Source organism: Cervus canadensis, chromosome 1 (genome assembly GCF_019320065.1).
Source record: "Cervus canadensis isolate Bull #8, Minnesota chromosome 1, ASM1932006v1, whole genome shotgun sequence".
Lineage (NCBI taxonomy): Eukaryota > Metazoa > Chordata > Mammalia > Artiodactyla > Cervidae > Cervus > Cervus canadensis.
In genome coordinates, this window is record NC_057386.1 from 34,065,645 (window position 1) to 34,093,584 (window position 27,940).

At 54.9% G+C, this 27,940-nt stretch overlaps 2 protein-coding genes across 9 annotated transcripts; one reads left to right on the forward strand and one right to left on the reverse strand.

The window, feature by feature from the left end:
- Window positions 1-52: 52 nt before the first annotated feature.
- INCA1 (inhibitor of CDK, cyclin A1 interacting protein 1) lies at window positions 53-6,992 on the reverse strand. Of its 5 annotated transcripts, none has more exons than XM_043476999.1 (7): window positions 6,850-6,992; window positions 4,354-4,441; window positions 2,014-2,127; window positions 1,744-1,783; window positions 1,273-1,466; window positions 644-809; window positions 53-430 (listed from the first exon to the last, which is right to left on the reverse strand). In XM_043476999.1, the coding sequence occupies exons 2-7, from the start codon at window positions 4,434-4,436 to the stop codon at window positions 284-286; spliced, it is 744 nt and encodes a 247-aa protein (XP_043332934.1). In that variant the 5' UTR covers window positions 4,437-4,441; window positions 6,850-6,992; the 3' UTR covers window positions 53-283. The 5 variants fall into 5 exon arrangements, with proteins under 5 accessions (XP_043332934.1, XP_043332957.1, XP_043332925.1 ...); XM_043477022.1 differs by lacking the exon at window positions 6,850-6,992 and adding an exon at window positions 6,031-6,163 and having other exon boundaries at window positions 644-728; XM_043476990.1 differs by lacking the exon at window positions 6,850-6,992 and adding an exon at window positions 6,031-6,163.
- Window positions 6,333-27,795, forward strand: KIF1C (kinesin family member 1C). Of its 4 annotated transcripts, none has more exons than XM_043476925.1 (23): window positions 6,333-6,470; window positions 8,127-8,247; window positions 8,498-8,633; window positions 9,027-9,103; window positions 9,443-9,622; window positions 10,235-10,300; window positions 10,688-10,866; window positions 10,957-11,068; window positions 11,452-11,529; window positions 11,680-11,745; window positions 11,836-11,911; window positions 12,405-12,483; window positions 12,688-12,833; window positions 13,809-13,978; window positions 14,135-14,214; window positions 14,343-14,418; window positions 18,497-18,576; window positions 19,320-19,414; window positions 22,711-22,794; window positions 23,180-23,366; window positions 23,511-23,583; window positions 24,636-25,250; window positions 26,557-27,795. In XM_043476925.1, the coding sequence occupies exons 3-23, from the start codon at window positions 8,591-8,593 to the stop codon at window positions 27,238-27,240; spliced, it is 3,246 nt and encodes a 1,081-aa protein (XP_043332860.1). In that variant the 5' UTR covers window positions 6,333-6,470; window positions 8,127-8,247; window positions 8,498-8,590; the 3' UTR covers window positions 27,241-27,795. The 4 variants fall into 4 exon arrangements, with proteins under 4 accessions (XP_043332860.1, XP_043332871.1, XP_043332847.1 ...); XM_043476912.1 differs by having other exon boundaries at window positions 6,339-6,470; window positions 8,498-8,629; XM_043476936.1 differs by lacking the exon at window positions 8,127-8,247 and having other exon boundaries at window positions 6,337-6,470.
- The last annotated feature ends 145 nt before the right edge of the window (window positions 27,796-27,940 follow it).

Sequence of the window (27,940 nt, forward strand, 5' to 3'; positions counted from 1 at the left end):
CTCCCTCCCCATGAGCCTCTCCATCACTACATCTCGGACAGAAAGACAACTCTGGGCTCCACTTGCTTACTTTTTAATAACAGAACGAAGAAGAGAATAGTGGCAGGGAGCCTTGGGGGGTTCCTCTGATGGAGAGGGGAAACCACCGGCGCTGTTCGTGCCTAGTTCAGAGGCGGGGAGAGGAAGATGGCCAAGGAAAGGATGTCCCAAATACTGGAGATTCCAACTCCCAATCCTGAGCCCCTGAGGCATGGCCAGCGTCTTGGGCTTGGACAGTTTCTCCCTACTCCTCAGACTGTAGTTCCACCCCCCAGGGATGGTAAAAGGGGTTCCTAGTGGCTGTGACAGTGCTGAAGGGACCCACAGAGCCCAGCTGCGTGGAGAGACAAGACCCCTCCTGGCCCAGGGGACTCCAGGGAGACCAAAGCAGCTGTAAGAAAAAAAAAAAAAAGAATCAAACAATAGGTCTTAAGATTTCCTAGGCCCCAAACCCAGGTACCCCCAAGTCTAAGGATCTGGCCTACTTTCCTTTTGTTCCTCTCACATCCAGCTATCCCATGTGGTTCTTGGCTTCCCCTGTCTCCCCATGCAAGACCAGGGATCCATATCACCACCCACCAAAGTCCTCTTCAGCCATCCATACCTGGGCCCTGCCAGAAGTGAGGAAGTGGTCCTCCTCTTGTGGATAGTCTGCCCTCTCCTCTTCCCGATCAGGGTGTTCGGTGGTGCTGGGGAAGCCACAACCATCACTGTCAACCAGCAGAGGCCCAGACGCAGCCCCAGAGCTGCCCCACTGGGCCTTCTTCAGCCTGTGGAGACTTAAGGCTTAGGAAAGAGGGGCCTAGAGGCCAGGCTTCCTGTCTCTCCAGTCTTCATCTTCCCGCCCTGAACTAGTTCCTGCTGGGACCCAGGAGTGTTATCATTTGACTTCCAACTCTCCACTTCCAACCTTCTGCTCCCCTCAGACTGAAGTGGTTTCCCATCCAGGAGCTCAGAGGTAACCTCTAGCTCTGCACCATCCTCCAGTTCTGTGGAGTGCTTTCCTGTCTTCAGTGACCAGGGTTCCACTCCTTTCAGCTCAGGTGACTAATCCCCCATTGTTTCGTTCCCTCCTCCTTCCCATATTATGGGAAACATTGCTTCAATCTCACCAAGACCATGGCACACTCCCAAGCAACCTCCAATTCCCTCAAAGCTCTCCACCTCTTCCTTAGTTCAAGCCACCCTGTCCCCATACCGTTTGGCTCCCAGAGCCTAGATGTCTCTCCTTACTCATTGATGATTCTCTGTCGCCTCCTTAGATCCTCCAAGTGATGAGTGACCGCCCTTACCCGGGCTGGGATGCCCCCAGATCCCTGCTGCATTCCTCCCGAATGTGGCCTCCTCCTCTTTCTTCTGCAGAGCACCTCAGGAGGTGGGAGTCCCTCAGGGCCATACTGGCCAGGCTGGGAGCAACCAGTGGCTCTCTGTACCAGAGAATGGGGAGAGGGAGCTAAAAGGCAGAACTGAGTCTCTCAGGGGAGCTGGGACTGAAATAGGGAACCAGGGGTCTTGGGAAGACCAGATTACGAAAACACGGCTGTGATCTGGAAAACATGATGACTGATTCATAGGCAGGAATGTCTGCTCAGTGCACTAGCTGGGGGAGACCAGAGGGAAGGGGGAATAAGGGGAGCTGGGGATGGGATGGCAGTGGGTGTGATCTTAACCAAGAAGTGTCAAAGGGCAGAAAGTTCATCATACCAGCAGGGGTGGGGTGTACTGTTCCTCCATCCAGGTGGGGCTGTAAAGCACAAAAAGGGGGCTAAATGCAAAGAGAATATCCCCATCCATGTTGTTTCTCTAACAACCTCTCCCAACCACCTACCTGGCATGAGGAGCTACCATGTCCATTAGGTGGGGCAGTTATCCTGAGACTAGGACTTATTGCTACCGTAAGGCTTTCTGGTAGTTTAAAATTGTACAGCCTCCCCTCCCCACCTCCAGTTAGTCCCATTTCTCCATTTCTCCCACCTGGGCCTTTGACTAAGACTCTCCCAGAAGGTGTCTCCATAGCGCTGGGGCGTCAGTCTGAGGCTCTGGGAAGGCAAGCCGGGGGGTGGAGATCGGCTGACCACCCTAGAACACCTGAGGTGAGGACAAGGTAGGCTCAGGTCTGGCTCTTCTCTTATAGCACCTACTCACTCCAGGGATTCATGAGTCTTATCTTACCACGGGACCACACAGCTGCCCAGGCTCCCTCAGGCCATGTCCTCCCTTATCCATTTTAGATGAGAAAGGTTGTGAAGACTTTGATTTGAAAGGAGGTTGGAGCTGGAGTGAGCATGGAGATTAGCAATTGTCTGAGCCTCAGATCTCACTGAATCTCAAACTTCTACACCCCACAACCAGAGAACATCATACTTAGCAACCAGGGCTGTTAAAGAGAAAAGCCCCGGCTATTCAAGTGATTCAACAAGTTACTCTTAGTCAATGCAAGGATCCAGGAGAGCAGAGTCTCTGTTCACTCCTGCTATATCTCCCCATTTCAGAAGCACTAGGGGCTACTCTAGTTGCTCAGTGGTAAAGAATCCGCCTGCCAAGCAGGAGATGCAGGTTCGATTCCTGGGTCAGGAAGATCCCCTGGAGAAGGAAATGGCAACCCACTCCACTATTCTTGCCTGGAAAAATACCATGGACAGAGAAGCCTGGCGGGCTGCAGTCACAAAGAGTTTGACATGACCTAGCAAGTAAACAACAGCTCAGAAATACTAATATCCTTTAGGTAGGGTGTGCAAAGTTGTTTGAGAATAGTTCTCATCACTTCTAAAGTCGCCAGACTGACTGACCTGATGTCTGCTCTCCTCTCTCCAGAAGAAAGTCCTAGGGCTTTGGCCCTTTATCTTCATCCCTCCGTGCCAGGTCCATGACTTTAAATACCATCAATGTGCTGATGACTCCCAAATCTATATTTCCAGCTCTGGCTCCTCCCCTGGACTTCAGATTTGCAGGTTCAACTGCCCACTCAACACCTCCTCCCTAGCTTTCCTCATCTTGCAAAAAGGCACCCCAAACGAAGAGTTGCTAGAACCAAAAATCTGGTATGCCTCACTCTCCCTCACCCTTCATATCCAATCTATCAGCAAGTCCTGTGAGTTCTACATCTGAAATACACTCAAATTTAACTACCGCTCACCATTTCCACTCCCACCACCATATTCCAGCACGTTTTCCCCTCTTTGGGCTATTGCAATTTCGTCCTCCTCCATTCCCTGCTTCCATTTGAATTCCTCAACAATCTAGTCTGCAAAGAGCAGTCAGAGTAATCTTTTAGAAATGATTATGTGAAATAATACCCTGTTTAAAGTTACTTCAAAATGCTCTAAGTATCAGGAGGCTGAATGGGTGTATCAAGAAAAAAATTATCCACCAGGGACTTCCCTGGTGGTCCAATGGTTAGGACTCAGTACTCTTACCGCTGAGAGCCCAGGTTCAGTCGTTGGTTGGGGAACTAAGATCCCACAAGCCGAGTGGTGTATCCAGAAAAAACAGATTATCCATCAAATGATAATTATTGCAGCTGACTAAAAATGGTACTCCGGTTTCGTGGTTACTATTTTCTCTACTTCTGTAGTTGTTTGAAATTTTCCATAATAAAAAAGCTGAAGGAAAAGAAAGTCTGCTCATGTCATTTCCTTGCTTAGAAACTCCCACTGATTTCTGCTGTCCTTAGCATAACGTTCAAATTCTTTTCAATGGCTCATACAGTCCTATGTGATCTGGCCTCTACCTGTCTGCCTTTACTCCACTTTTGCCTTGATCACTAAGTTTCAGTTATGCTGACGGGCTTCCTGGTCCTAGAAGACAGAAAGTTAGTTCTTTTCTTAGGACTTCGTTTTGTTTTTTCAAACCTACTATTCCTTCTTCTACTCCCTGGATCTTAGCAGACTGGCTCCTTCTCATTTTTCAGATCTCAATTCAAACTCATCTCCTCTTCCCCTTCCACAGTCACACTCTATATACTTGTGTCTCAGAGACATTCTACTTACATTATACTGTACATTTGTTTTATTTTTTCATGTGCTTACTACTATTTGAAATTATATTTATTCATATACACATTCTATTTACTCCCTGTAGAATGTTGGCTCTATGAGCAGGACCCCTATCTTTCTAATTGCTGAATCCCCAGTGCCCAATATTCAGTGCCTAAAACACTATAGTGTTCAAAAATAATTTGCTGAGTAAATGAATAAATCACCAATCCCCTGAGAACCAGGCACCGAGATTTCGTACTCCACTTGGGGAAGAACCCAGACATGGAATCTGGCCTCTGTCTCATCCCCCCTCCCCCACTGTGTGGGGAGGACTCACTTGGCAAAAGGGATAAGGTTGTCTGCATCTTCCTGTACTTGCATGACTGGACTGGGTTGGGAGGTTGGATTGAGTCTCCTCATTGGTGCTGGGAAGATAATAGAAAATGAATCATTCACTCACATAATTCACTATGAGTAAATGTAAAGATTGGAAAGATGTATAGGTCCAGAAGAAAGGAAAGCTATAAACGTATTTCAAATGCTGAATATTTTCCTTAGCTGAATGTACACGATCAAGACAGCAAACACAGGAAATGTAGAAATGTGAAAGATAAAAAAAAGTCACTTTTCCGAAGTCAAATACACAGAGTAAGTGAAATTGACAGATGGCAGTTGAGTGACTTAACTGGCAATATGGGATAATGAAATGAAAAAGAATGAGAGGTGAATTAGACAGAGCCAGAGGCATTTGGGGATAATTGGTACAGAACTGGTGGCTGGGGCCAGTTAGAGAACTGAGGGTTGGTAAACAAATCAGGAATGAGGTGTTAATAAAAGGTAAGTGTGGACAGAACTGTCAACTGGTGACAAGGAAGGAGGGGGCAGTGGGAATGTCTAGAGATGTAAAAGGCGAGCAGAGGTCAGTTACACAGGACCAGAATTCCGGACAGCAAAAGGTGACCTGAGAGTTAGTTGGGGTGGGCAGACAATGCGGATAAGAATGTTAGATGACTTAAGAGAGGCAGCATAAATGCCAGAAAATTGGAAACTGTTGCAGGTGAATAAGTATTTATTCAAAGGTAACTAAGATGGGCTGAGAAAGGAAATGAAGAATGAGGAGAGGAGTATTTAGAGCTGAGCTGGCAAATGCCAGTAAAGCTGGGCTGAAAGGGCAAATGGGGTTTTAATGGAATATCTTGGGCCAGAGCAGAGGAAGCTGAACTAGGGAGCATGTGGCTGCTGAGGGACATTCAGACCTTAGGTAATTGGTGTCTAGTTGGGTGATCCAGAGCTAAGAGAAAGATGGGGCTAAGGAAGATAGAAACAGTCCTGGACGGTTGACGGGCTTGCGGCCGGGGAGGGGGAGGAGGGGCAGCCAAGTCTGGGAGGGGAACCTGAGCCTGATAGGGCAGAAGAGGACCCGAGGAATCTGGTCGGGCTGACGAGTTAGCTAGAGCCTGGAGGTCGTTGGGGGTGGAAAGCCCTGTCCGGAGGGAAGGCTTGGAGGAAAGCCCCTTAGGGGGCTCAAGGGACCCTTGGCAGCTGACCAAGGCGTGAGGAGCTGCTAAGCCTGAAGGCACAATTTGGGTGCTGAGGAGTTGATGTGGCTTCCAGGTGGTGGGCCCTGCGGGGCTGAGGCCTGCTGGGGCCAGGCCGGGCAGGCAGGGGTGGCCTGGGCCTGAGGGGGCGACACGGCACTGCGGGCCCAGTCGAACCTAAGGACCAGGCAGAGACACAACGCCCGGGTGGTGGTGCCGCTGCCGACTGCACTTGGCCAGGGCACCTGAGGCAGCTGCGCGTCGAATTCTAGAACGTTACACCAGGCGCTGAGGAGTGAGGCGACGACCGGAGCCGAGGGCGGAGCCGACTAAAGCCTCGAGCCTTGGGGCGGGGCCTGCGCCGCACCACCTCCTGGGCGGGGCTTGACGGGCGGCTCCGCCCCCTGAGCGCGCCTCCGACGGCGGCGACGTGCGCGCGTCAGGGGCCTGGGTCCCCTACCCGGGTCCGCCCCCACCTTTCCCGGCTTTTCTGGCGCTGGCGTCCTGAGTCCCGGCGTTCGGGTCGCCCTGCGGCGTCCGCAACTCGGTTCCCCTGTCTCCGCCTGCTGGGTTCTTCAGTCCCGGGGACGTTGCCCCTTTAACAGCTGTCCGGGTCGCTCCCGGGCCATTCTCGCGACGGCGCGCGCCCGCCCTCCCATCCGCGCGCGCGCGCCCGCCGGTCCCCCGCCCCTCGCTCCCGCCCCAGCTCGCGCTGCCCGGGCGGGCGCCGGCCGCTGGCGCCGCTACTGCTGCCGCCCCCGGGGCGCGAGTCCGCCGCCCGCCGCCCGGGGACCCGGCGAGGGGCGGGGGCAGCCCCGAACCGGCCCCGGATCGCCCCCGCTCCGGTCTCACGCTTCCCGGAAAGTTCGTCCCTTTGCACTCTGCCCAGCCGCTCCGGGAGTCCCGCCGCGACGAGGTGAGAGCTGAGGAAGGGGGGGTTGGTGAGGGAGGGGACGCCCGCGGAGGAATGTGCCGGGCAGGGGGGCGGGGAGCCGGGGTCCCGGTTTACACCCCTCGGTGGGGGCCGGCTGGCCGCGGGAGCCGGGATCATGTGCTGTTTGTCCCGCGGAGGCGCAGAGGGGTGCCAGGCCCGGGCCGGCCGTCGGTTGGCTGGACTGGAGGACAGGATCCGCATGGCCGCCCAGAAAGGCCGAGCCGGGGGCCTGTGTGAAAACTGCGGGGCGGGCAAGATGCAGGTGGCCCGGGGACCCCTTTGCGGTCAGTCGGTCTCACCTCAGCCGCGGCTCCTCCCGGTACCCCCTGCCCCTGTACAGTGCACCGGCCGACCCCTTTACCTCTCTCTGAGTCCTTTACGCCCGCAGACCCCCAGCAGTGCCACCCCTTTCCCAGTCCCAGAAGCTGTCAGGGCGTCACCACAGCGTGTCCCCGTCAGGGTCTGGGGGTCAGGGTTGTTCTTCCCCTAGACAGCCTCTGTGGTTTCAGCTACTCCCTTCCTGTCCTGGACAGACCTGCCCTCTCACCCCTCCCATGCCCTGGCCAGAAAGGCTGATGAGATGAGGCCCAGCAGGACAGGGGTTTGAGGCCCTTGAGGGCCACAGAAGGGGGACCCAGCATCCCTGATCTCTATTCACAACCCTCCACCCTGTTGTCCGTGGGTGTGGGCTGCTCAGCTTCTCCTCCCTGGGTGTGGGCACCAGATCACCCACATTCCTGGGCTCCAGCCTGGCACCTTCCCCGGGGCAGTGGACGCCATTGCACTAGCCCCAGGCTGGAGCTGGGACCTGCCTGCTTCCTTTCCCTTCTCTCGCTTTTCAGGGGGACCCTACTTCCCCTAAACACAGGTATTCTGGATCCTTAACAGAGGACCCTGGGGGATGGTAGGATGGTTACAGGATAACCCCACCCTCTCCTGCCCATTGTCCTGGAGCCTAAAGAGGAAGTGCTGGGGGCTGGGCAAGGGGTTTGGGGCTTACAGGCAGGCCCTATGGAGCCCAGTTCTGGGCTGTATCTCCAGCCATTGGACTTTGCCCATCAGCAGTCCCTCCCTCTGTGTGCAGGTCATGGACCCTAGGTGGGAACTGGTTTCTACTTCTCCCTGACTGACCTTGTCAGGAAATTTTAGGGCAGGTCTTATGTTTGGGATTTTCTCTCATCTCATTTCTTTTCTGGGCTTACAGTTTGTGCTTTAGTACTGCTTGTTGAACATTTCTGTGTTTGCTGTCCTCTAGGTCTTCCTTTCCATTTCTTCCATTATTTCCCTTGTAGCATAATCTCAGTCTTGGTCTGTCTGGTTTTCTTGGTGTCATGGTGTTGGGGACTTTCTGCCCCTGCTTCCCACTGGCCTCAGTGTCTCTGCCCATGTGTCTGAATTGTCTTCTGTCCAGCCTCTTTCTCTCTTCTCTATCTGAACGTCCAGTACACTTGTGAGTGACGAGGAATAAAAATATCACCATCCCTGCCCTTGGATTCACATTGCATTTGGCCACTCCAGAGGGACAGCCGGCCTCACTTTTCGTGACATTACCCCCTACCCCTTGCCCTCCAACCCTGGCAGCCCAGACACACCTCTGGAGCCATTGGTGCCTCCTAACCACTCTTCCCCCACAACCAGGGTTTCCCCCACAGCCCCAGCTGGCGCGGCCAGGCCCCCAGTGTAGGATGGGGCTTCTCCTACGAGGGCCAGTGGCAGCCAGAACTGATACAGCTCCCCTGGTGTGGGGCCAGGACGCCAGGTAACTCTGGGGTGACAACCCAGGTCCCTGTGAGCTGGGATATGGCTGGGGAGAGAGGCAGGCGCACCTCCGGGAGTCCCTGAGGAGAGTGACATTGGGGAGGAAGGCCAGGGGAACAGAGACTGGGTCTTTGAGGGGCTGGGTAGCTGGGGACGGGGCGGGGTGGAGAGGCTGGTTCCTGGGAGAAGCTGGGAGGCGACATCTGGGTCCCCCCAGCCCCTCTGACAGCGCCTCTTTCTCTGTTCTCCAGCTGAGGAGGGTGGGCGTACCGGAGCCATGGCTGGCGCCTCAGTGAAAGTGGCAGTGAGAGTTCGGCCCTTTAACGCCCGTGAGACCAGCCAGGATGCCAAGTGTGTGGTCAGCATGCAGGGCAGCACCACCTGTGAGTGAGTCCCAGGGGCCCGGCTGGGCACAGGCAGGGCGGGCTAGGCCCACTATACCGGCCAGGCCTGCTGGGCCGAACCGGGAGGAGGGCTGCGCTGGGCGCAGAGCAGGTGCTGGTTGTAAGGACAGGGGCTGGCCTTGCCATGCGCCCAGTCCCTGGGAGGGGGAATGTTGGCCTGAAGCCCTCCATTGCCCAATCCAGGGAGGCAGCCGGGAGGGGGGCGGGTCCTGGGAAGCCAAAATTAGCTTCAGTGGATGGAGGGGGTGGGGAGTGTTAAAGGGGAGAGATGAATTAGGATAGAGGTGGGGAGTGGGATACCTGGATTCTGGGGGCTTGTGGGGAGTGGGCAGAGGTTGGGAGTACCTGACTTTGGCCTTACTTCCTTTGCTCTCAGCCATCATCAATCCCAAACAGAGCAAGGATGCCCCCAAAAGCTTCACTTTCGATTACTCCTACTGGTCACACACTTCGGTGAGGTTGCTGGGCTGGGGAAAGAGCTAAGCAATGAGGGACAGGGGCTTTAGGTCCTGGGGAAGGGGGGTGTTGCTAGGAAACTGGACCTCCAGGGGATGGGTTGGGAGGACCAGCACCCATGGGTGGGGGTAGGTAGGACCCTGTGCCTTTGACTCGGACTGGGAGGGGGAGGCAGAGTCCCTGGGGAAATGAGGACCAGCAGGAGACCAGATGGGATCTTCTGGGACAGTTAGGACCGTGATGGGGGTGGGGAGCACACAGGACTTTTGGGTACCTGGGTACCAAGGACAAAGTCATTTAGGGTTCTTGCTGTCTCTCTTGCCCCCTTTCACCTAGGCGGAGGACCCCCAGTTTGCATCTCAGCAGCAGGTGTATCGGGACATTGGAGAGGAGATGCTGCTTCATGCCTTTGAAGGCTACAATGTGTGCATCTTTGCCTATGGGCAGACGGGGGCTGGGAAGTCCTACACCATGATGGGGCGGCAGGAGCCTGGGCAGCAGGGCATCGTGCCCCAGGTACTCATGGGGCCTGGCAGGGAGGCCGAGGTGGGAGCATCTTCAGCTGCCTCTAGGGGAGGAAGGCCCAGGTCTCAGGGTGACGGCTCTCTGAGGTCCTCAGAAATAGGGAAGGTGTTGGGGGTTGAGGTTGGCCACAGCCTGGACCTCAGGGCCAAGAAGGCTCAGTGAGAAGAGCCACTGCTTTGGTGGCAGAGAGCGCTGGGTCTGAAGCTTGCTTCTACCACTTTCTGCTGTCTTACCTTGTCTTGGAATTATTTGCGAGTGTAGTTCTGCTGTAGACTCATACCATAGTCAAGGCATTGACCATAGGAAAAACCAGTTGTGGATAGCTGAGAATTGACCCGTATTCTGCCTGACTACAGCACTGTGGCCTTGCACATGGGCTCTGGGTTCGCCTTTTGGCTCACTGAATACTAGCCTGAGATCCTGGGCAAGCCAACCTCTCAGGGGTGGCTCTTGCTTCTGTAAAATGCGAACGATCCCCTCCCTCCCTTGGGGCTGTGGTGAGGGTTAAACAGGGTCACCTGAGACCTGGCCTGGCCTGGTGCTGGGCTCCACAGGTGTGCCATGAACACCAGCGTCTCTGTGCCTCTCTGTGTCTCCCTGCAGCTCTGTGAGGACCTCTTCTCTCGTGTTAGTAAGAACCAGAGTGCTCAGCTATCCTATTCTGTGGAGGTAAGCCCAGGTTTTGGGAGGGGGCTGGAGGTGGTACACAGTGTCCCTTGGGTAGGGAGGAGGCGAGCAGAGTGACTAAGACCAGGGCATCTTTGGAGTCAGGCAGCTTGGGATCTATTCCAGGCTCTGCCGGTTAGTGACCAGCTTTGGGCAAACAATTTCTCTTTCGGCTCCTGAGGATGTTTATCTAAAATGATAATGATCAGGGTCCCCTCCTAGGGTTATTGGGAGGATCAGGTGAGCTTGTGCTTGTAAAATGCCTAGCAATGCAGAGTAAACACAGTGAACACCGTGTTACCTGTGTTGTACGCAGTGGGAGTCCAGAGTAAGTTTTACACTGGGTATGGTTGTTAGCTTTGTGGTGTTTAGTTTGCTCCTCCCACTCAGGTGAGCTACATGGAGATCTACTGCGAGAGGGTACGAGACCTCTTGAACCCCAAGAGTCGGGGCTCTCTGCGGGTCCGAGAGCACCCCATCCTGGGCCCCTATGTGCAGGACCTGTCTAAACTGGCTGTGACCTCCTACGCTGACATTGCTGACCTCATGGACTGCGGCAATAAGGCGCGGTGAGGCAGGCTGACGGGGTGGAGGGGTAATGGAGCTGGGGTTAGGAAGATGCGGGGCGGGACCCACTGACTACTCCCTCCCCCACCCAGGACTGTGGCTGCCACCAACATGAATGAGACCAGCAGCCGTTCCCACGCTGTCTTCACCATTGTCTTCACACAGCGCTGTCACGACCAGCTCACTGGACTGGACTCAGAGAAGGTAGGAACCCGCTCCCGCCTGGTCACAGAGACCGAGATGAGATCAGCGGGCCTTGTGTCCTCCCTCCCTGCCCAGGCTTGGTCGAGGGCCTCCTCTGGGCTTCCACAGCCCCGGCCCTGTGCTTCCTCCATCAGATCAGTGGGATACAGTCTCCTGTTTGAGTGTTTGTCCTTCTTGCTAGATTGGTCAGGGCAGGGCTGGGAGCCCGCTGTGCCTTGTCCCGGCACACAGCAGGCGTGTGAACGTTGTAAACAAATAAGTGAACAAATGGACAAGTAACTAAGCCCTCACTGTCTTATCTAGTCCCCCTCCTTCCCCTACTCCTGGCTTTCTCCATCCCCCGCTAACTGCCCAGTCACCTCCTGCCTCCTTCCTCTGACCAGGTCAGTAAGATCAGTTTGGTGGACCTTGCTGGCAGTGAGCGGGCCGACTCCTCGGGGGCCCGGGGCATGCGCCTAAAGGTGAGGCACTTGGGCGGGACGGACAGGGCAGTGTTGGGCGCTGAGGGCGGTGGTCTCTGCTGGTAACCTGGGGCTCTGGCTATGGCGAGGAGGGGCGAAGGGGATCAGAGTGGGAGAAGAAGGCCTCATTCCCTACGTTCCTCTCACCAGGAAGGCGCCAACATCAACAAGTCCCTGACCACTCTGGGGAAGGTGATCTCAGCCCTTGCGGACATGGTGAGAGCTGGGTGTGGGAAGAGAAGGGGCTCTGGGAAAGTGAACAAAGCGGGTGGCCACCCTGACCCCCCTCCCCCTTCCGTCCTTCAGCAATCAAAGAAGCGGAAGTCGGATTTTATCCCTTACAGGGACTCTGTGCTCACCTGGCTGCTCAAGGAGAATCTGGGTGAGGGACTCCTTTCTCTCTCTCTCTCTCTCCTCTCTCTGCCAACCCTGCCACCAGTCCTGCTAACCCCTATTGATGTATCTGACCAGACCCACTGCTGACCTTGGGACCTCAAGTCCTCGGTTGTCCCCTGACTCCCTGCCTGAGCCTGGGGCATCCTTTAGACAGTGTCCTCGTGCCAAGTTCAAGGCCACACCCTCCCTGCCAAGCCAGGGGCCTCACTGACCTGGGGCTCCCTGTGACCCCTCAGACCCCACAGCCACCTCTGACTTCACCCTCCTCTCCCTGACCATCCCACAGGGGTCTGATGTCCCCACTTTCTCTGACTGTCAGTTTCATGATCAGCTTCACCAACTCTTAGCTTCACCTTACCTTGAACAGCGACCCTCTCAGACCTCTGCCTGGGCAGTGAGGCCCCCCTGCCCCTGCGACCCAGTCTGACTTTTCTTAGAACTCCGCCTGGCTTAAGTTTTCCCGTGCTCTCCATTCACAGGTGGGAATTCCCGCACAGCGATGATTGCAGCCCTGAGCCCTGCAGACATCAATTATGAAGAGACTCTTAGCACCCTCAGGTGGGGCTCTGGCAGGGCTGGGGTGGGACATGAAAAGTGCCAGGAGCTCACAGGCTGGTAGCTCAGGAGCCTGTGCATGAGAGAGGCTGACCCTCAACTCTACCCCACTGTGAGGAAACCTGGGAGGGAGAGAGGGCATCAGGCAGCAGACCAGGGTCGCCTATGTCTGGCCCTCACCAGTCCTGCTCCTCCCTTCTCACCCAGGTATGCTGACCGCACCAAGCAGATCCGCTGCAACGCTGTCATCAATGAGGACCCTAATGCCCGGCTGATTCGGGAGCTGCAGGAAGAGGTGGCCCGGCTGCGGGAGCTGCTCATGGCTCAAGGGCTCTCTGCCTCGGCCCTGGGAGGTGGGCCTCCGGGAGGAGCGGCTCAGGAGGCCCCTGAGCCCACCGTTTCCCTCCTGATTTGCCTTTGCCCAGGCCTGGAGCCAGGGAGGGACCACTACCCAGAAAAGCCCGTATGTGCCCCATGACTTAGCTGCAGATGTGGAGAGGTGACAGATCATGCCTGCAGATGTGACAGCTGGGAGGGACAGGTCCTCCCGAGGCAGGGCAGGCAGGATTCAGAGGGACCTTGACAGGCTCCTGAAACTACTGAAATGATAGGAGCAGGAGTAAATAGCCAGTCATGCATTTGTGACTTACACAGTAAGTCATTAAGAATAGACTGCTGGGCATCTGCTTTGACAGAAATTCTTGTGAAACATTGGAAATTAAATTGATCATAAACTTAATAACAGTCAACTTGGAGCAATTTCTGAAATGTGAGGCTTGGCCTCTCTACCCTGAAATGGCATCTGTATTAGAGAATCTGTGATCCGTGTTAACTGTGTCCAGCGTGGGTTCTGCATTCAGTCTTGGGGTCCATCCCTTTGAGGAGTCAGTGTGCTCAGGGGCATGATGGGGAAAATAAGAGTTCTTAGGAAGAGAAGGTAGATGCAATGTTGGCTTCTGCACATTTGAAGGGTAGTCTTGTGGGAAAAAAAAAAACAACAGTGTAGTCCCTCTCATCCCAGAAGGCAGAACTAGAAACAGGTACATTTCAGATTTCAGCTCAACACAGCAAAGCACTTTCTGATGGTGCAAGTCATCTAACAGTGGAAGGAACTGGCTGCCTTGTTTAGCAGTGAGCTCTCCATCACTGGAGGGGAACAAGCAGAGACTCAGTGTCCATTCGTCAAGACTGTAGTAGGAAGGCTTCCCACTTGGTGGGGGTGGACCACACGTCTTCTGTAGTCCCTTCAGGCTGGTCTGTTGTGAGATCTCTGTCTCTTGTCAGATGCATCTTTCCTTAGCCTCCTTTTACTTCTTTCTCCCTCCTAGGCCGGAAGGTGGACGAGGGGAGTCCCGAAGGTGCTTTGCCGGCTCTGTCGTCACCCTCTGCCCCAGCTTCGCCATCATCCCCCACAGCTCACAATGGGGAGCTGGAGCCCTCATTCTCCCCTAACGCCGAGCCCCAGATTGGGCCTGAGGAGGCCATGGAGAGACTGCAGGTGGGATGCTGGAGCAGACGGGCAGGGCCTGGGGGCCGCTGGGAGTTTTTTCTCCAAAGCCAGGGTCCAAGAGGAGGAAGGCATCCTGGGAGTAGCACAGCCCCCTGGGAGGGCTTGTCCCGGACTGTCCTGATCCGTGCCTGTTTGTGCCCCCAGGAGACAGAGAAGATTATTGCTGAGCTGAATGAAACCTGGGAGGAGAAGCTCCGTAAGACGGAGGCCTTGAGGATGGAGAGGTGTGGGGGTGGGGCCCACAGCTGGAGCCCCGGAAGGAGCGGGGTGGGGAGGGGAGGTCAGGCCCTGCCCGGAACGGGTTTCGGGGTCCTGAGGATAAGACCAATATTCACTTCTCCTGTGCCTACAGAGAAGCACTGCTGGCTGAGATGGGGGTGGCTGTCCGAGAAGACGGGGGAACCGTGGGCGTCTTCTCTCCAAAGAAGGTGAGTGAGGGGCCTAATGAGGAGGCCTGGGAGACTCTGGGTGCTGGGAGAAGAGGGTTGGGGTGGCAGAGTAGTCAGTTTTAACTCTGCTTTCTGAGGTCTCTGGATTGGCCCTCCATCATCTCTGTCCCCACTCCTGCCACCGGCTGTCTGTGTTATCAGGCCGTCCCTATCTTCTCCGTCCATCTAGGGACCACAGAAGGATGCCAGGGAAAACCTAGGTATTGACAGACAGAAGCCCACACACGTGTGTGAGTTCATGCATAGCGTGTGTTTCTGCGTTCATAAGAAACTGGTTATGGTGGTTACCCCAGGGGAAGGGAGAGGCTGGGGAGAGTACAGGTTGATTGGGAAAGTGACTTTTCCATGGTGTGCTCTTCTGTATCATTTGGATTTTATATGCTGTGCATGTGACCTACTTTGGGTGGCTCAGTGAAAAAGAATCCACCTGCAATGCAGGAGACGCAGGTTCAATCCCTGGGCCGGGAAGATCCCCTGGAGTAGGCAGTGGCAGCCCACTCCAGGATTCTGGCTTGGGAAACCCCTTGGGCAGAGGAGTACGGCGGGCTACCGTCATGGGATCGAAAAAAAGTCAGATATGACTTAGTGACTAAACAACAGCAACCCTGTGCGTGTGATACCTACTCAACAAACAAAACCCCAAACCTAAAACATGAACGTTTTGAAAAGTTAGCTTGGGAAGACAAGACTGTAAAGGAATAGAGGAAGAATGAACACTAAATTGTAAGATGCTGATTGGAAAGGCAGCAGAGGGCTTAAAGATGGATGTATCAGTGCCGCCTGGAGACTTGTGGAAACTGTTTTCCTGGAGAAGGCGGTTTGGAAAGTGTAGCCTGATAGATGGATGGGGTGGTGGGAGCAGGGAAGACATGGGGCTGAGCAAGTGTGGAATCTTGTTGCCAGAGTGGGGCCTGGCGCATGCCGCTGGTGTAGTCAGAGCTCAGAAAGTCTCTGTGGTGAGGAAGGAAGGAAGGAAGCAGGGCAGGAGTGATGAGGCTCAGTTGGAGGAGGGAGGAGTGATATTCAGAACCTGTAACAACCAGGACAGCACAAGGACCCACCAACCAGAGTGGACTGGGGCCAGCACAGCTGTCCCGGGGCCAGTGTGAGCAGAGCAGGAGCTTCCAGCCCTAGCGCTGAAAGGGAGCCATGCCTGTCTGGGGCCTTGGTACCAAGCATAATGGGACTGGGCCCTAAGAGTGACACACCCCTTCCAGGCGGTGGATTATTGGAAGGAGACCCCTCCGAATTTCAGGTGGACAGGGCATCTGGGAGACTGAGCAAGCAGGGACCACTGAACCGGGATCCAAACAGAGGAGAGGGGTTTTGCCTGAGGCTCAGCCCGGGGAGCGAGAGAGCTGTCCGTGGGTGATGGAGGGCGGCCGGCAGGGCTGAGGGGTCAGGTCTGGGGCTAGGTACTTGGGGTTTTGGGGTCCCCAAGAGGCCTACACATGGGAGGAGGGGCTGGAAAGAGGCTCTCAGTGTGGCTTGCCCATCCATCACCTTGGGGTGCCGGGTACCTCTGGACCTTCTGCCACAGCTGCAGGGCTGCGGAGCGGTTGGGAGGGATGAACAGACTGGCAGGGTTCTCACAGCACAGGATGCCTCCTGCTCAAGCCTGGGACCAATGGGAGGGGCTTTTGTTTCATTCTTGTAAAGGTAGCATTCACATGCGGTGAGGTGTATGGCGTGAAAAGGAAACCTTCCTTCCCACCCTCAGTTTCCCCTCCCAGAGGCGAATCCTGTTAGCGGTTTCCAGTGTTGTAGAGGTCGTCTCCGCGCATGCAGGCGTATGTATAGAAAATCAGCCACATACTCAGGCACACTTCTCTTTGCAGTAGTAGTGGTTCCATACCTGACATGTTATTTTTTTCACATAACAATTCATCAGAGTTCTGTGTGCTGTTGTTTTTTTTCTTCCGCACAGTGTCAGGATATTCTATTGTATAGACATCAAATAATTTTTTTTTTAACCAGCTTCCTACTGATGGACATTTAGGTCATTTCCCATTCTCTGATACTATAAACAATGTTATAGAAGATAGTCTAGAAATAGTTTGCGGTCTGTAGAACAAACTCCTAGAAGTGGAGATTTGGGGTCCAACAGTCAGATTTTGATCTGTTTTGCCTCCAGAGATTATTAACCATGCCCACTTAGACTCCCAGAACAACATATCTGAGAGCCCACGTTCGTTCACCCTCTTCACCTTTTTCATCTTTGCCAATCTGATTGGTGAAAAAAAAAAGGTGTCTTAGAGGAGGTAACTTTTGCATTTTCTTCTGGTGGTGAAGATGAACCCATTCTCATGGGTTTAAAAGTCATGTGGATTTCAGAGAAAAAGCTGTTAGACTCACAGGAGAAACAGGTTTAGCGGGGGTGACTCCAGCCTAGGAAAGGTCCAGTGAAGAATTGGGTCTTTGGGGCCTAAGTTCCAGTTTTGTCCTGGGGAGAGCCAGGAACCTTGGGGAAAGCCCCCTCCTTCTGGGACCTCGCCCCAGGCCTAAGGTCTTCTTAAGCTGGTCGTCTTCAAACCTGGCTGGGAGCTTCCTTCATGGGGCCAAGTTAGGGGGAGTGGGGAGCAGGACAGAACTGTGGGTCCCCCACCCCCACTTCGACCTGAGCAGCTCTCTGCTTATCTGCTTGATGTGTTAGGCTTCTCGGTAAGGTTTCATGTGAACAAAGGGTTCCTGGGCTGAACAGAGATTGAAAAGCACTGTCCTAAATTGTGTCTCCTCTCCCAGGGGAAAGATTGCTTTCTGCTTCTAGGGCCCATCAGTGTTTGCCGTTCCCAGGCAGGCCAGACACTGCAGGGTCAAGAGGGGCGGGACCATCCTTCCGGAGAAGAGCAGGTGTTGGAGAATGATTGTTGAGGGGCCTGGTGGAGGATCAGACATAGATACTCATCGCACCCACCATGGACATAGCCTTGGGCTTCCCGTTCAGGGGAACTCCCAGAGAAACATGGGGCCTCGACTGCTGGGTGTTTCCCCCTGTACCCTGTGCTTTTCAGCCTCCCTGCCTTTGTTCAGACCCCTCCTTTCTTCTGCATGTCCACGTCCTCCTCATCGTCAGAGAGCAGCTCCCATACTGCCTTTTCCATGAAGTTCCCCTGACTCGCCTGAGCGAGTTGGTCTTCACTGTACTCATCTTTGTGTATAAGCCCCTTCCAGGATACAATAGGATAAATGAATGAATAAGCTAAGTGAGGGCATGAGAAGTTCAGAAAGTCTACTATGAGACTTGCGTTTCTCACCTGTGATGGTGTTTCCAAGCCCAATCTTATCTCCCCATGTTGACTTAGATTTCCTGACCGATGGGACAGCAGCATTTGGGTTTGGCTCATCTCTGTGTCCTGCCTGGCGCCTCAGTAGGGTCTTGCACCTAGAAGGGCCACAGTAACTCCTTGGAGAACAAGCAGGGCATCTTGTGGTCAGGTGGAAGGCTTAGAAAAGCTTCATGGAAGAAGTAGCATTTGAGACAGACCGGAAATTAATGATTTTGATGGCTGGGGGTAGGGCGGGGAGGGAGGCTGTTCCAGGCAGGAGGAGAGGCAGGGATGTAGGAGCTCTGCTTCGGCAGTGAGGGCTCAGAGTCCAGTGGGTAGGAGCTGGGAAGGGGGGAGGACACCCTGGAAAGGGGCTTGGGCTAAGTGAGCTGTGCCTTGTCGTGGAGGAGGCCAAGAGGTACAGGCTGCAAAAGCAGACTTGAGTCAGGTGGGCTTGAAGTGTGGGCAGGAGAGGTCTGAGCAGTCCTTTCTCATTATCTCCCCTCCCACCCCCACAAATGGCAAGATGTATTTTGAAGGAGGAAATGATGAGCCTGGGGCCAGAGGGAAAGCAGGACAAGGGCAGGTATCTGCCAAGGTTTCCTGCAGGGAGACTGGTGGGGCCTGGGGAGCGGCTAGAAGGGTGGAGGTGTCTTGTGTGTGAGGAGAGGGTAGGGTGGGTCAGATGAGTGGCAGCAGGAGCTGGGAGAGCTCACCTGCAGAGATGTTTGCCAGAGTGCCTTCCCTCCCTCCTGATGGCCTTCTGCTGACTGCTGCCTCCTCCCCCTCAGACTCCGCACCTGGTGAACCTGAATGAAGACCCCCTGATGTCCGAGTGTCTGCTCTACCACATCAAAGATGGCGTCACCAGGTAGCCTTTGCTCTGGGCCTGTGGGGCTGTCTCTCTTTTTGGAGGTTGGTTGCAAAGGGACCTGCCTTTCCTAGTGACCTCATGGGGACCTTCTGGGTCTCAGGTCAGCTCTTCTGCAGCCCTGCTGGCTCTCTGGGCTTCCTGAGAACCGGCTGAGCCTACCTTTGGTGGGGGTGACACGCCTCCTGGGACCAAATAAGCCCAGCGCTGGCGAGGCTGGGTCCTGATCTCCTGGAGCAGAGAGCGGGTGGGAACTTGACCACCACGTTCGCTGTTGAGGGACAGTGCCCACGTGGCAGGTGGCTTCACTGGCTAATGCTAATGAACCCCCAGGTCTCAGAGCCTCCGAGGTCACCTCCTGGAGGTAAATGGGTGGGAGTGTTCCTTCCTCTTCCACCACAGGCTGTTCAGCTGTCCTTGGTGATCATCATGGGAAGGATATGGGAACCGAGACTGAGAGCATCCACCCCACTGCAGGTTCCCTTCCCCCTTTGCTACATAACAGTACATAACAGATGCGGGCTTGGAGCCAGGCAGATCTGAGCTCACACCCCAGTTTCACCAGTGCTGTGCTGCCTGATTTTGGGCAAGTTACTTATCTCTCTGAGCCTCAGCTTCCTCATCTGCGAAATGGGAATAATTATACTTGGTTGATTGAGTCAGATGAACGTTTTGGTTCAGAAGGGGCTTGGCATATGTATGACTAGCACATGCTCAGAAAATGTCGGCCGTTGCTTCCCCAGGGTTGGCCAGGTCGATGTGGACATCAAGCTGACCGGGCAGTTCATCCGGGAGCAACACTGCCTGTTCCGGAGCATCCCTCAGTCAGACGGCGAAGGTAATGGCTGAGGGGGTTGGCTCAGAATGTCTGGCTGAGGTAATGGCCAAAAAAGGAGAGAGAGTGCTCCCTCATGCTGAATGCAGAGGCCTAGGTCGGGCTCTGGGAGTGTGGCCATGTGAGAAGGACGTGTCCACCCTGAGAGGGGCTTCGAGCTCCTGGTCAGCCGTGGGGGCCCTGCTGTCTGCACCCACCCTCAGGGTGCAGAGTGTTTACAAGGGGCAGGGGTGGTGAAGGTCCCCAAGGCAGAAACAGGAGACTGTGGCTCCAGAGGGTGAGATTTTGGGGAAGAGGAAATCCAACCCTCTTGCTTGATTTTTTTAGCCTCGAATAGCACCTTGGTTATTTTTTATGAAAACTTGTACTTTTTCAGTGGGATATCTGAATTTATCTCTGAAAACCTGCTTACCTGTCCAGCTATGAATGCAAAAGTTCTAGGCAGTTATTTGACATGTGTATCCTTTTGGCTCTAAAACTTTCAGAGGATTTTAGCTGTTTCTGGCCACAGCAGCAAAAGCTTTTAGGAATCACGAGCCCTCAGGTAGTAGTGTCTGACAGGTAGTACCACAATGCTCATGGTGAAGTACCACTTAGGGTGTGTTCTGAGGTCACATTTTATTCTGGTTCAGTCTTTTTTTTTTTTTTAAATGAAGTGATTTGTGTTCATCTGGGCCCGAGTGAAGTGGAACTCTGGAAAGCGAGTTGGGCAGGGAGACTGACCGTGTCACACCTGAGTCTTTGGTGTCCATGCTCTGTCACACCTGAGCTGTCTGTCACCTTGAACTGGTGCTGTGTGCCTCAGTGTGGGGTGGGGGGATGGGAGACGGGCATATCAGAGTGTGTTTTAAAATAAGAAGAGACGCTTTCTCGCGGCCTGCAGCTCAGGTTGAACACCTGCCAGGTGGCTTCCATTCCAGTTCAGGGTCAGTGGATTATCACCTGGTTCGGGTCCCCAGTGGCAGAACACGCTTCCGGCATTGTGAGCTGTGAACTGTTAAATCAGTTCAGCCCAGTGAGTGAGTGCCGAGTTCCTGTTCTGCGGTTCCCTCAAGCTGTGTTCTGGGGTGATACCGAAACCACAGAAGGCCCTTGGAGCCAACCCACCCTTGAGGGGGAGCTCAGAGTGTGTGTGGGAAGAAGAGAGGCACACATTGGTTACGTCACAGTGAAAACAGCAGCTGTTCTGTGCCCTAAAGGCGTTGTTTAGTCGCTCGGTCACGTCCAACTCTTGGCAATACCATGGACTTTAGGCCACCAGGCTCCTCTGTCCGTGGGATTTCCCAGACCAGAATACTGGAGTAGGTGGCCATGTCCTTCTCGAAGGGACCCTCCCAACCCAGGGATCAAACCTGAGTCTCTTGCTTGGCAGGCAGACTCTTTACCACTGAGCCACCTGGGAAGCCCTCCCCAAAGATGGGGGCTGTGTAAAGGGTTAGTCTCTTTGGGCCTTTGCTCTTAACAGCAGACTTGAGACCAAAGACAGGCTGAGAAGAGCAGGCCGCAGGGATGCGGTTGTGAACATGGAAGAATAGTTATTACTTACTGTGCACATTGTATTTTCTCATACAGCTCACAGGTGAGGGAGCTGAGGTTCCTGGGGTTGGGGAATTTGCCCGAGACCACACAGCTAGCATCCCTGGTGGCTCAGATGGTAAAGAATCTGCCTGCAGTGCAGGAAACCCAGGTTCAATCCCTGGGTCGGGGAGATGCCCTGGAGGAGGAAATAGCAACCCACTCCAGTATTCTTACCTGGAGAATTCCATGGACAGAGGAGCCTGGTGGGCTGTAGCACACAGTGTTGCAAAAGAGTCAGACACAACTGAGCGTGTCACACACAGCTAACAGGTGGGAGAACTGGGTTGGGATGCAGCATGGCTGGCTCTAGGGCCAGAGCTGTGAGTCCTGGCTGCCTCAGTTTAGATCTCTGTGGGTTCACCTGAGTTCTCTCCTGGCCCCATTTTCTTCCGTTACAACTATCACCGCCCAACCCTGACTTTAGATTATTTGCTCACTTACTTGTTTATCGTCTTACCAAGTAGAAGTGATATCTGTATGAGAAGCAATTATGTTTTTTATCTCCTGTATTTCCAGGACCTAAAATAGTGCCTGGTGTATTATAGGGGCCCAGTATATTTGTGGAATGGATGGATGAATTTGGGGCGTGGTGGGAAATAAGGGCAAAATAGCCAGCTCATGGCCTTAGAGTCATCTCATCCTCTCCTCTGCCACCACCCTCCATTGCTGGGCTTGGACACATATGATGTTTTATTCCATCTGTCTGCCATCTTCTCCATTTCTGCCGCTTGATCTGAATTTCCCTTCGAGCATCAACTCAAAAAGTTAGCACTTTCCCATGATCATTTCCAGTCCTCTGCCCCTAAGCCAAGTTCCTCTTTGCTATTTTTGTTCTCCCGCAGTACCCATAGGCTCATCTTTGCCTTACGTTACCATTTGTTCTGGTTTCTCTATTCCTTGTAACATAAATAACTCAGTTTCGTGCATCACTGTTTTTGAGCCTTTCAGCCACTCTGTATGGAAAGACTTTGTTATCCCATTGTATAGCTCTGAGAGACCAGGTGACTTGCTCAGTGTCCCTCCACTAAGGAGTCACAGAGTCTGGGTCTTTGAAATTCAGGGCCCCCTGACCATGGGGCACTTGTCCTTGAGGACAGGGAGCTGCCTCAGGCATCTTTGTGTCCCACAGGAGGAAGGTTCTGTGATTTGTACAAGGAGCACCTTGATGACTGTGGCTTGGGTTGACTTTAATCTCATCCCATGAAGATAGGGATCTGTGGACTGTGGCTTGAGAGGATTAGTCAGGTAGCAATTTGCAAGCTGCATCAGACAGAAGTGGGGCTGGGAGCCTGCTGGAGGTATCCAGACCTGGCTAGGCACAGTGTTGTTTGGGAAGGAGGGAGTGAGTTGTCGTCTGGATGGCAGGAATGACAGACAGGGCCCACCGACCAGTTGGACCTGAGAGACCACGTCCTCTGAGAGTTCCAGGCTTGCTAAGCCACTGCTGGAGAGGCTGGTGGAGGGTGAACAGGCAGCACCCACCGCCCTCCCCTCCACCACCGCCGAGGCTCGTGGGAGCTGCAGCTGGGGCTCTAACCCTCCTTCTGCTCTTCCTTTCCCATGCTGCCTGCCACCAGAGGGGCCATGGCACCCCCAACAGGTACTGGAGGGTGGAACTGGGGTGCATGTGTGTTTTGGGGGGGAATGCAGGGTGGGAATCTGTGACCCTACCCCTCTTCCCTTGGAGTCTGATCCCTCCTTCTCCTCTCTCCCTGCCTCAGTGGTGGTCACCCTGGAGCCCTGCGAAGGAGCTGAGACCTATGTCAATGGGAAACTTGTGACTGAGCCCGTGGTGCTGAAGTCAGGTAGAGGAGGGTGTAGTGAGGGGCCTGGCTGTGCAAGGAAGAACTTCGTGGGTGAATCCTGGGCAAGACTCAGAAATAAATAGGAGACAGTGTGGGATATGAAGATCGACTGGGAAGGGGAGAGGAGCCAGGGTTTGGTTTGTCTTGCTGCCTCAGGGCAACAGGAAGAGGATTCCCAGCTCCTGACTTCTTGTAACTCTCAGGGACAGGGCAGTTCCAAGGGTCAACTGGGGGAGCCTTGGCTCTGACCACCCTGGACTTGGGGTGAAGGGAGAGATGGTGTATGGGCTCCTTCGATTGGTGGGCAAGGCCCCTTACACCTAGGGCATGAGGAAGGGGTGCTGCTCTGGGGAGTGAGCCCACATCTCCATCCTCCCTCCTCCAGGGAATAGGATCGTGATGGGCAAGAACCACGTGTTCCGCTTCAATCACCCGGAGCAGGCACGGCTGGAGCGGGAGCGAGGGGTCCCCCCTCCCCCAGGACCGCCCTCCGAGCCTGTTGACTGGAACTTTGCCCAGAAGGAACTACTGGAGCAGCAAGGCATCGACATCAAGCTGGAGATGGAGAAGAGGTGCGTGGGGAGGGTGATCAGGCCCCAGGCCCTCCTGGCCATCCCTCCCAGGCCCCCAGCCCCCAGCATCTTCCTGTTGTTAGATGCCCCATTGAGGTGGCTCCAGAACCTCACAGCTTTGCCTCCCCTCCCACCCAAATCCAGGCTTCAGGATCTGGAGAACCAGTACAGAAAGGAAAAGGAAGAGGCTGACCTTCTTCTGGAGCAGCAGCGGCTGGTGAGGGGCTGGCGGGGGCATGACGGGAAGGCGAGGGTTGGGGGGTGTGGAGTGCAGACAGGCAGGTGGGAGGTAGGCTGGCAGCACTTTAGCCTGATTCCCACTGAGTCAGAGTAGGGAGTGGCTCTGGGCTGGGGGTAGAGGTGGTGTCTAGGAGGAGACAGGAGAGAAATGTAACCCAGGGAAGAACCCATACATCCCAGGAGCAAGGGGTCCTCCCAGGCGACTGGGGCTTCCTGGACTCTTGCTGATCCTGGGCCTCTTGTATGATTTTTACCACCTATGCTGTCACTTCCCTGGTGGCTTAGTGTAAAGAATCTGTCTGTAGTGCAGGAAACGCAGAAGCCTCAGGTTCGATTCTTGGGTGGGGATGATCCCTAGAGGATCTTGACAACCCACTCCAGTATTATTGCCGGGAAAATCTTGTGGACAGAGGAGCCGGTGGGCTACAGTCCATGGAGTTGCAAAAAGTCAGACGTGAGTGAAGCGACTGAGCATGCACCCACGAGCTGTTTAAGATTGTTCTTTGAGTAGACTTGCTTTTATTTTTACTTTTTAAGATATGTATTTATTTGGCTGCACTGGGTCTTCGTTGTGTCACGCGGGACCTTTTGTTGCAGTGCACGGGTTCTCTAGTTGTGGTGAATGGGCTTAATTGACCCGTGGCATGTGGGATCTTAGTTCCCCAACCAAGGGTAGAACCCGTGTCCCCTGCATTGCAAGGAGGATTCTTAACCACTGGAGCAACAAGAAAGTCCCTTGGACTTTGCTTTTAAATCTTTAATCTCCTCCTGAGTGATACATACATGAAACCCACACTTGGCATGTCTGCAGCTTATTACCTATACTCACTTCCTCTGTTCCAGCCACCACACCACACACTCCAAGTATGGTAATCCTCAGAAGGTACTTGTAGGGAGGTGCAGACAAGCAGAGATCAAGCCCTGTGCCCCACACTGCACAGTTCTAACCACCATGTTTCCGCGTTGCTGGGATGCACGGCCCTGAGGTGTCCTTAGCCATCTCCCCACCTGTCTCCTTTCTGGCCCCAGTACGCAGACTCTGACAGTGGGGATGACTCCGACAAGCGCTCCTGCGAAGAGAGCTGGCGGCTCATCTCATCCCTGCGCGAGCAGCTGCCCCCCACCACGGTCCAGACCATCGTCAAGCGCTGTGGCCTACCCAGCAGCGGCAAGCGCAGGGCCCCCCGCAGGGTGTACCAGATCCCCCAGCGGAGGCGGCTGCAGGGCAAAGACCCCCGCTGGGCCACCATGGCCGACCTGAAGATGCAGGCTGTGAAGGAGATCTGCTATGAGGTGGCCCTGGCTGACTTCCGCCACGGGCGGGCTGAGATCGAGGCCCTGGCTGCCCTCAAGATGCGGGAGCTCTGCCGCACATATGGCAAGCCCGAGGGGCCCGGGGACGCCTGGAGGGCCGTGGCCCGGGACGTCTGGGACACGGTGGGCGAGGAAGAAGGTGGCGGAGGTGGAGGTGGCGGCAGTGAGGAGGGAGCCCGCGGCGCGGAGGTGGAGGACCTGCGGGCTCACATTGACAAGCTGACGGGGATCCTGCAGGAGGTGAAGCTGCAGAACAGCACCAAGGACCGCGAGCTGCAGGCCCTGCGGGACCGCATGCTTCGCATGGAGAGGGTCATCCCCCTGACCCAGGTAGGCCAGCCTGCCCGCCTCTCCCCGCTGTCCTCCCTGCCCGCTGTCCTCCGCTGTGAGAACCGGAACTCCCACCACAGAGTTCAGCCTCTTTTCTCCTTTGCCTTTAGAAGACTCATCAACGTTTAACATAGCTCTTCTCAGCGTAGTTTGTGAATCACCTGCTTCACAACCACCAGGGCCCTAACTGAAAATGCAGATTCCTGGGTTTTGCCCCAGACCCACTGAAGCAGCATCTTTGGGCATTAGAAATTAATCTGCATTTATAACAAGTGCCCAGGTAGTTCTGAAGAGCAGTAGAGTTTGAGAACCACTGATATAAAGGGTACAGTCCCTTACGTTACCACTCAGTGGGTGTTCACATACTGTTCACTCTTAGAACCACCCCTCTCCTGGGTGACCCTCGACTCTGGTGGCCACTGTACTGAGCACCCACTGTCTACTCGCTCTCCCCTCTCCAAATGCTTGGGTCCTTGCCATTCATTGAACTCCTGGCCTCAAAGCCTTTGTACCTGCTGTTCCCTCTGCCTAGAACGCCTTTCCTCACAGACCATATAGCTCACCCCTCACTTCCTTCAGGAGGTGTTCACTAAAATGATAATGTTTCAGTGAACCTCTTCCTGTTCTTTCATTGCCACTACTCCCACCCTGGCCTCCTGTCTCCTCTCCTTGTTCTGGTCTTTTCCATGTGAATATATATTTTTGTATTTATATAAAATCTACAACATGGTACTCCATATACTATATAATATAAATAACATATTAAATAACTTAATACATACATCAACTTTTTACGGAAGTATAGCATACGTACCATGTTATATATTTGTCTCATTTATTTGTCAGTTGTGTCAGCCCACTGAAGTGACGGCAGGTATTTTTTCTTCCCTTTTTACTGACCACTGTATCCCCGGGGCATGTCATTGACTCAGCAGTATTTGCTGCGTGTCTGCCAGGTGAGGCTTGTGGAATTTCCCATGTAGTTTTATAGCAGCCCTGTGTCATAGGTACTGTCATTGTTGACGTCATCTTGCACGTGAGGACAGAGGCATAGAGGTTACAAGCCAACGACGCAGACGCAGACCCACAGCTCGGAGGTGGCCGACCTGGACTGGGCCTGACCACCCGGCTCTGGGTCTGGGCTCCTAAACCAGTGTCCCTCCAGCTTCCTCAACCCCAGCCCCCTCTCAGGACCCTGGATATCCACCCGCTCCAGGGCCTTCCCACGTGTCCTCCTGAACCTGTATGTCCTTAGGAGGCCACTCTCCTCACCCCCCACCTCTCCTCTCACCCCTCCCCCTCCCAGGATCACGAGGATGAGAATGAAGAAGCTGGTGAGACCACGTGGGCCCAGCCCCAAGGGTCTGAGGCAGCAGAGGAGGAAGCCCCCAGTGACCGAGCGCCCCCCGCCCGGCCCTCCTCGCCACCCCTGTCGAGCTGGGAGCGGGTATCAAGGCTGATGGAAGAGGACCCTGCCTTCCGTCGGGGCCGCCTCCGCTGGCTCAAGCAGGAGCAGCTGCGGCTGCAGGGACTGCAGGGCTCCGGGGGCCGGGGCGGGGGGCTGCGCAGACCCCCCGCCCGCTTTGTGCCCCCTCATGACTGCAAATTGCGCTTCCCCTTCAAGAGCAACCCCCAGCACCGAGAGTCCTGGCCGGGGGCAGGGGCCGGGGAGTCCCCAGCACCACCCCAACCCCCCGAGGAGCTCACCCCACCTCCGGCCACCCCTGCGCGAAGGCCCCCAAGTCCCCGCAGGTCCCACCGTCCCCGCAGGAACTCCCTGGACGGAGGGGGCCGGTCCCGGGGAGGGGGTTCTGCACAGCCCGAACCCCAGCACTTCCAGCCCAAAAAGCACAACTATTATCCCCAGCAGCCCCAGCCATACCCAGCCCAGCGGCCCCCGGGGCCCCGCTACCCCCCATACACTACACCCCCGAGGATGAGACGGCAGCGCTCAGCCCCTGACCTCAAGGAGAGCGGGACGGCCGTGTGAGCCCCGCATCCTGGGCAGAGAGGGCCTGGTGGGGCCCCTCGCTGGCAGGATCACTGCTTCCCCAGAGGCAGGGAGGCCCTGGAAAAGAGAGAGAGAGAGAGAGAGAAGGTCCGAGTAGGTGATAGAAGATGTAGGGGTGACTGGGCCGGAGGCTGAGGAAGGACAAGGGCACGGAGCTGCCGGGAGCGAACCAAAGTGAAGGAGAGCGATGGGAAGCTGCCTCGGGGCCCCCCCCTTTGCTGGGGAGGTCCCACAAACGCTGCTAGGGTGGGTGGGGGGCTGGGGTGCTGCGTAGTCAGTGTTTGACTTTCTTTTCAAGTCGGGGCAGAAGGAGAGAACCTAGAGGGAAGTGAGGTCTCCCTGTCCTGGCCCCTGTCTGTCTGTCTGTCTGTCTGTGGTGGGTTTCTGTTTCCAGGGAGGTGTGGTGGGATCATAAGTCATTCCCCTCCTCCTTCCAGGCCTCCTGCTATACTTGGAGAAACCTGTCTGGTTTCTGGTTTGGCTCAGGTCCCGTGAGGATGTGGGACCCTTCAATAAAAGCTAGCAAACAGAGGAGCCTGTGGCTGGTGGTCGTTCAGTTTTGGTTTTCAGTGGAGGCATGGATGATATCAAAGCAAAATGCACAGAACTTTAAGCGTGGCTGAGTGAATTTTTGCATGCGTGTGCACCCATGAAGTCACCATTCAGGTTAAGATAGAAG

Coding starts and splice junctions, on each gene's coding strand:
- INCA1 (XM_043476999.1), bottom strand. CDS start 4,436: ATGAGGAGACTCAATCCAACCTCCCAACCCAGTCCAGTCATGCAAGTA. Junction 2,128..4,353: donor AACCTTATCCCTTTTGCCAA/GTGAGTCCTCCC, acceptor TCCTCACCTCAG/GTGTTCTAGGGTGGTCAGCC. Junction 810..1,272: donor CGACAGAGAATCATCAATGA/GTAAGGAGAGAC, acceptor AAGTCTCCACAG/GCTGAAGAAGGCCCAGTGGG.
- KIF1C (XM_043476912.1), top strand. CDS start 8,524: ATGGCTGGCGCCTCAGTGAAAGTGGCAGTGAGAGTTCGGCCCTTTAAC. Junction 9,623..10,234: donor AGCAGGGCATCGTGCCCCAG/GTACTCATGGGG, acceptor GTCTCCCTGCAG/CTCTGTGAGGACCTCTTCTC. Junction 18,577..19,319: donor ATCAAAGATGGCGTCACCAG/GTAGCCTTTGCT, acceptor TTGCTTCCCCAG/GGTTGGCCAGGTCGATGTGG.